The following is a 7907-nucleotide window of genomic DNA, read 5'->3' as shown; positions in this document are numbered from 1 at the left end:
GATTACAGGGTGTAATGTGCATATGTTGCCACTAGGGAGCACCATCGCATATCTGTTGAGTGGGAGTCAGTATGAACCAGTCTATGGTATGAACCATACATGCATACTGGATATATTTTATTCATAGCTTGATCTTACATGGGTCTTCAACATTTTTTCAGGCTAAGGACCCCTTAGCTGAGAGAGAGATGAAGCAGGGACCCCCCCACTACATATTGTATAACATTATGTTGCAGATCAAACCTTTTCATAGATTTCATAAATAGCTTCATAGACTTGTTTGACAGCACTGTCATCAGTGCTGGATTCATGTTAATGTGTATTTTCAGACAGTTAACCACTTAAACCCTACTTAGGAAACTTGTACTTGATCTGCTCTTTTTCCCCCTACACCAAACCCTCTTTGCCAAAAACGACGATCTACAAGCTCACATGCGAGGCGTTGTGAGCTTGTAGATCTGCTATTTTTGGCTAATGTTTCCCTCGGAAAAGGAATTCTAGGGTTCAAGTGGTTAAAAACGTTCCTATCACACAAACAGTTGGTGGCCCCCCTTTAGGACTCTGAGGACCCCCTAGGGGTCCCGGACCCCCTGTTGAAGACCCCTGATCTATGAGCTTGATTCATAGGTTCATAAACCTTTTCTGAATTATATGGTTAGATTATTTTATTTGTATTTTTATTAGATTAGAACACTGGTTCTCAAACTCTTTTATTTAATGGACCCCCATAACTCTGTTGTACACTCTGAGAGTGTACAAGTAACCTAGAACCAAGTGGATTAAGGGTCCATTTGGTTCTCTTTGTACACTCTCAGAGTTACAACCATGCATACTCATGTCAATACATGTCAGTAGTTCACTGAAGAATAATTGAAAGGAAATTAGCCCTGATGTTGAGGTTGTGTGAATAAGACCCTTCTGTGTGGTTATAGCTCTTTTTCAAGCACCTAGAATATCAAAGAAATTATTGCAAGTTTTTTTTCTAAAAGACATTTGCCATCATCACGAACAGATTACATCCCATCCAGCAATTAATGTCAATTCATTCAATATTCATGCCCTACTCCTTTGCCAAGTAATTTCATTAAAATAACTCAATTAATTGGTCGATACCTTGATCAACAGATTAGAGAGCAAATATCTGTCTAATCTGTCCAAAGCTGTCAAAGCCTTTTCTAAGCACCTTTCAGCTTTCTGTTTAAAAGATAAATTATTTGATATGTGAGCGAGAACAACTAATAAAAACTACAAATAGAGTTGTACGTAGTTGCTCACAAAAGGTGAATTTAAGAATTTAAATTTCAGGAAATGGATTTTGTAGATTTGAAGATTTCATGTCCAACATAATGTATATCCTAAAAAAAAAAAAATGTAACATAAAAATTGGTCATGATCACTCATATCTCTAATGGCACAGTCTATTAAAATCAGTACCATCCTTTCTTTCTTTGTTTTAGCAGTCATTTTATAAGTCACATATCCAAGACTCAGTCTTTTAAGTAAGTCATTGCAGTGCTGTATTAGGCTACTGTATTCCAGTCAACAGATTCCATCCCCAAACTACTATGTGACAATGTGAGATGATTTTTTGAAATGTCAGTGCACACCTCCATGCTATTTAAGGAGGATTCCTTAACTATTTAACCACTTAAACCCTGTATAGTTCGTTGACCGGGATCCCCAGGGGCATTGTGAGCTTGAAGATCTGCTACTTTTACTGAACGTTTTCCTATTATGATGCTATAGGATTCAAGTGCTCAAGCCCTCCTATATACTTTGTTGCACTAATGAATAGCGAAAACAGCCGATCTACAAACTCACAATGCAACGCCTGACAATTTTCACCTATAATGCCATGCCAAAATAGGGAACAGTCACTTGGTTCCAGTACGCATGTACTGTGGTGCGTGCGTTCACTCAACAGAAGTCCTCCTAACCCAAACCCACAAACCGCAGTCATCTGACCATGATCTAAATGTAAAACAGTGCATTTGTCATGCTGAAGTTTGGTGTTAACCAAGCTGAACAAGTTTATTAATGTCCTCTAACCCTTCAGTACAACCCCCTCCCTCCATGATGAAACACCAGTGAACACATACACACAGGACAAGTGAATATAATCCATCTGCTTTACTCTCTTTCATTATTTACACATGATCATTTTACAGCAATATTACTTAAATTTCTTGGCACCACTGTCTTTTACCTATCAAAAATATACAAAAATAAAGTTGCATCTGTTCCGTGTTATTATTACACAAGGGTCAGTCCTTTTTTGGCTGCACACGTCTAGGAAGAAGTCTGCGATTTCCTGTTCCGTTTTGCCCGACGGGTGGGAGGAAAACGCATGAACTCAAAGTGTTTGGTTTGGTCCATGTTGGGGAAAGGAGGCGGGCCCTTGTGAAGCCTCTTGATGAAATGGACCTCTCTTTGGTTCTCCCTTGTCCTAGAGGCTTTGATGGGCCTCCCTTTCCTGGTGAAAGCTACATACCAGCCCTCATACTTGGCATTCTGGAAGGCCGTGTAATTGTTCTCCAGAACAATCTCTGTGAAGATACAATCCCTGCTCCTTCCATTGGGCTGGTGAGAGGACAAGAGTAGGAAAAAATGCACCTTGTGTTAGAGAGAAGTCGTCAACACTGACATACAGTACAGAATACACAGATAACTAATATTGAGTTTATATAGAGCAAACTAATGTAATCTTGTGTGTCGGTTGTTAATTAGGTTAATTATTAACTAAATTAAATTATGTCGTCATCATTTTTTGGGGAAATTAATAGAAAAGGGTTTGATACAATAAAAAACACACACAAGTGTGTGTGTGTGTGTGTGTGTGTGTGTGTGTGTGTGTGTGTGTGTGTGTGTGTGTGTGTGTGTGTGTATAGAGGTGATAATGTTGTTTTCTTTTTATCACAGTTTGAGCTGTATTTCCCACATTTAAATCACATTAATCTAAATATGAAGGACACATAAAATAGCTGGCAACTAACTGCATGTCTAATCACAATTTCTGTTATCTTACTGCACTCTTAAAACCTATACAAACTTTTTTAAAGGCACACCACACATTTTAAGGCCTGTTTTTTCTGGAGAGCATTTTTCCCGAATTTATTCATTTCCTATCAACAGATGTTACCAGGGTATCATCTTTCAACACTTGTAAAATCTGTTGAGAGATGGATCCATGGCTTCTCATGGCAGCCAGACCGATGGATACATCTTTTCCATTTCCACGAAGGAAGTGCTTGTGACCAAAACACAATGAGAGTAGTTCTCTCCCATCGATTTCAGCTGCTAGTCAGTCTTAAAAGCAGGAGTCTGTATCCATCACTAAACGAGTGAGGACTAATTTCCAATAGATCATGCCCATGGACAAATAGCCACAGAACTTGACAAATATTAAATCTCAAAGTTGAAGCCAGGGTGGAATTTGCATGTCCATTAAAGAGACAGATTTTGTAAGTAAATATGTTTGCCATTTTACCGACAGAAATAAATATGACATACTGATTTTGTCCTGAAATACATAAAGTGAACATTACATTTTTCACTGTCGGTGAGATTATCATGTTATAACTAGACTATCACTCCTGTGTTCTACGAACATAGAACAAAAAACTATTTCCACCTGCCCCCATTGTGTGGCATTAATTTTCTAAAGTGTAATCTTGAAACATTTTGAAAACTAAAAAAATGCCTAAAAAGACATCTACTAGCTTTCAATGCAATGTGAGCTTGTATATCTACTATTTGTAAGTAAATCAAACTATTACCTATCCAGTATCTGTTGTTGTACTAAAGCCTCACAACTGTTCTGTGTTGCATCCAAATCAATTCCAGATTACAAGGCATCCACTTTACTTCCTTTAAAAGAAAAGATAATGCAGGATTTTATATCATACCTTCCCAACGAGTTTCCCCCTTCGGTTCATACAGAGGTACCGGCCGCTTTCTGCACCTCTTATCCGCACTCGACTGCCAAAGGTGTCTGTTTCTACAAATAGTCGAGCTGCAAAAGACAGGGGGAAAAAGTTTGGACGCTGCAGAAACAACTCACTCGCCACATACAGCAGTTATGCTGCGAGACACACAGTGACAGTCACTACAGAATATTTGTGTTGTAATGCTTTTTGACTGATACCTAGAAAGACAAATTGTGGATCAACTTTGACTGATGAATGTCTAAAAGGCAGTGAGGATTAGATATATACTGTGTAGACACATACTATTGTATTGACACTAACATTTCTGAAATGCACATATCAGGAGTTTACAGCGTTTGCTTCTAACTAAATTATATTGATAATTAACTTGAGGGTATGAATAGGCCTACTGCCCATTCAAGTTTGCAGTATAGCTCACAGATAAAAGAAGGTATATCTTGTTGACATTCTGCAGGCTATTTAGAGCTAAAAAATAGGTTCTGAATTCAACATAAACATGGAGAATCTGTTTTGTGTCATGGTTTTGTCAACAAAGGAGTTACATAGGCCTTAGTATAATGGACTACCACTTTATGCCTGTGGTTTCTATCTCCTTTAAAAAGGGAAATGCTCTTGAAATGCCACAATAGACGCAAAGGTATTGCTTTTGCCTCGACTAATGTTATTCAGTAGCCTAGCACCTATCAAGCACGTGATGATGGAATACACGTTCTCAACAAAACCTTTTCCTGAATGTGCATTCTCGTTTAATTGGAGTCATTAGGCATTACAAAAACAATGTGTATTGGGCTACTATACAGACAAAAGAGGTTCTAATCAACCTCTAATTCGCCAGACGATGGCTTTGCCAGAATTAACATATAGCCTGCAGGCAACACCTCACAGAGGGTGGGACTGGCAGGTTGAGTGGTATGGTGGCCTCCTTGGTTACTCCAATCCATCACTCACACACACACGCACGCACCAGGGTTGCCATGTCTGCTTATTATAAGCAACTTTGGGCTTGTTTTTCTGTAAAGTTGCTTGTAAATATTGGTAGTTGCAGGTAGAGGTTTTTGGGCTTCTTTCTAAAGTGTATTTGCATATTTGGGCTTGTTTCCTAATGTTGTTTAAATCAGTGGTTCTCAAACATTTTCATGTCAATGCCCCCCATTAATACGTATTTGACCACGGACCCCCATCTGAAAATGTTTTGTGCCAGGGGACCCCCGTACCACATTTGTGTTGTTAAAAATGTTTAAAAGTATATCTTTTTTTAATAGCAGATCCATAAGCACACAACGCATCGCGACTTTACTTTTGGTACTTTGAGTATATTTTGATGCCAATTCTTTTGTACTTTTACTCAAGTACATTTTGAATACCGGACCTTTACTTGTAACAGAGTAGGCTATTACATAGGTGTGTGTCCATGTCGCTTCTTTTTGTCTTGTCATATGCCTGGTTGCTTATTTCTCTCACAAAATCTGGCAACACTGGCACGCACATGCGCGCGCGCGCAAATACACGCACACACACGGGCGCGTGTGTCAGAGGAAACTATTGTACTTTTACTCCACTACAATTATATGAAAACTTTAGTTTCTAGCTACTTACTAGTTAGGCTACTTTGTAGATTTTGATTATTATTACAAAACACACTAACCACTTCAGCCGTATATTCGGCCATTTCAAAATAGCAGATCTACAAGCTCACAATGTGACTCCTGATGCAAGCATTGTGAGGAGCTTGCAGATCTGCTATTTTCAAAATATATTTTTTTATACATTTTGAACTTGTGAAATGGGACATTCTGCACAATGAATAGGCTACTTTTACTTTCGGTACGTTTAAGTAGCCTACATTTTGATGCCAATAGTTGTGTAGCCTACTTTAACTCTATAGGCTACATTTTGAATAGGGACTTTGACTTGTGGGCTAACAGAGTAGACTATTTCTATATTGCAGTATTGATACTTTTACCCAAGTAAAAAGTGTGAGTAGCCTACTTTTTCCACTCAGTCTTACCATAAGTATTGCCGTCCTCCGCCGTGGCGCTGATCTTCTTGCCGTGGATCTGGACGTGCTTTCCGCTGGTCCGGCTGTACAGCTGGTAGACTCGGACCTGCCGCCGGCTCAGCTGGTCCGTCACGGACCCCTGCGTCCTCACATACTGCTTAAAATTAGGAGACGGGTGATTCTCCCCCTTTTCATATACAAAGGGAAAAATGATAAAATCACATGTTTTTTTCTTGCTAAACCTAGGATTTAATCAATAAACGCACATTTCCCAGGCGTAAACAAATTGCTTTATTTCAAGCAGGCCTATATTTTATGTAGGCCTGATAGTCTTTTTCAAAAGATGGTGCAGTGATTTCCTAATTTAGCAAAAGGAATCCCTTCTTTTAAAAAAAACTTTGCGTGTGAGGTCTTAATAGAATACAAGAAAGCTCGTCCCAAAACACGCTCGCCCCGGGTCAAATCCCGCGACCTCAGAACGGTCGCCACCAGGTATTCCTAAACTTAACCTCAGTAAAACTATGCTATGGTTTAGTTTAGGCATTAGGCTTTTTTTTTTTTTTTTTTAACTGACCTCTTTTAACTAATCGTATTCCTAATATTCCTAGGAATACGATTAGGTTTAGTAAAAAAATTAAATGGGGGCAAGTATGTTTTGGGGCGAGTCTTCTGGTTACCCTTAATATGACTGCCTGAAAATGTCAAGAGAGTGTATTGGTCTTACCTGAGCATGACACCACAGCACGAAGAAATTAAACGATCTGTAAAGAAACAACAAATAATATTAAATTGCATTTCAGTCTCAGGTCAAACATATAGGCCTAAATAAATACTCTGGTCTATAGCATTGTGCAATTGCCTATGTTATCTTACATATATATACAGCGCTGGTTAATTCCATACATCCTCTTCTTGTTTAATCCGATGAAGAAATGATGCTTCAGCACAGTGATATCCAAGGTAATCCAACAGAGGTCCGTTTGGCAATACACACACTTGACCTGTCCATCTACAATCCTGTAATACACACACTTGACCTGTCCAATGTCCATCTACGATCCTGGACAGTTGAAGTCCATCCACATTAAAAACCCACTGCCTAAAATCTCACCAAACAACAACTTCGAGCATTTCAGCTTATTGATGTCAGGCAGGCTAATAACCCAAGTCCAATTATTTTAAAGCAAGAGCAAAGGATTGTTGAAGAAGAAGCCCTCTTGAAAATATCCGTTTGGCTTATTATTATCGGATCCTCCAAGATCCATTATAAGCAATTAATTCTTCTTTTGCATCGTCATCATTCAGGAGATCTGAAGAATTCCAGGTAGACCGGTGTGTGTTAACTCCAGGTTTGAAAAGTCCCCTGTCTGTCTGTCTGTCTGTCTGTTTGTGTGTCTGTCTCTCTCAGCACAGCAGACTCATGCTGTGGTCAGTGGTTAAATGTTGAAAGGCATGAAGTCCCTCCCATGTGTGGAGTCTGACATTTTTGTATTGTGGGTGGGCAGGGGAGATGGGGCAGGGCACAGGACCCCAAAGATGTTCCACCGACCCTTGAAGGCTTGCTGAAAGAAGTAGGCAGTGGTGGAAAGTAACAAGTACATTTACTCAAGTACTGTACTTATAAGTAGGCTACAATTTTGAGTTAAAAAAAACAAACTTTACTGGAGTATTTCCAATTTTCAATACTTTTACTTCTACTTCACAACATCCTCGAGGCAAATATTGTATATTTTTACTCCACTACAATTATTTTAAAACTTTAGATTTTGATTATTATTACAAAACATATTTACCTACTTCAGCCCTATACATTTCGACCATTTGAAAATAGCCGATCTACAAGCTATTTTCAAAAGCTTTTTATACATTTGAAAACTTGAAATGGGACATTCTGCATAATGAGTACTTTTACTTTTGGTACTTTAAGTACATTTTGATGCCAATACTGTTGTACTCTTACT

General features: G+C 38.7%; 1 protein-coding gene across 1 annotated transcript; it reads right to left on the bottom strand.

The window, feature by feature from the left end:
• Positions 1 to 2289: 2289 nt before the first annotated feature.
• On the bottom strand, positions 2290 to 6851 carry fgf17 (fibroblast growth factor 17; the record flags this gene model as incomplete). Its single annotated transcript, XM_080433010.1, has 5 exons — positions 2290 to 2580; positions 3906 to 4012; positions 5956 to 6133; positions 6671 to 6707; positions 6820 to 6851. The coding sequence occupies 5 exons, from the start codon at positions 6849 to 6851 to the stop codon at positions 2290 to 2292; spliced, it is 645 nt and encodes a 214-aa protein (XP_080289136.1).
• Positions 6852 to 7907: the final 1056 nt, after the last annotated feature.

This window comes from Gymnoscopelus braueri (assembly GCF_963280865.1).
Source record: "Gymnoscopelus braueri genome assembly, chromosome: 7".
NCBI classification, from domain to species: Eukaryota; Metazoa; Chordata; class Actinopteri; order Myctophiformes; family Myctophidae; genus Gymnoscopelus; species Gymnoscopelus braueri.
Note: the sequence above shows the minus strand (reverse complement) of the source record. Positions and strands in the feature narration are given on the sequence as shown.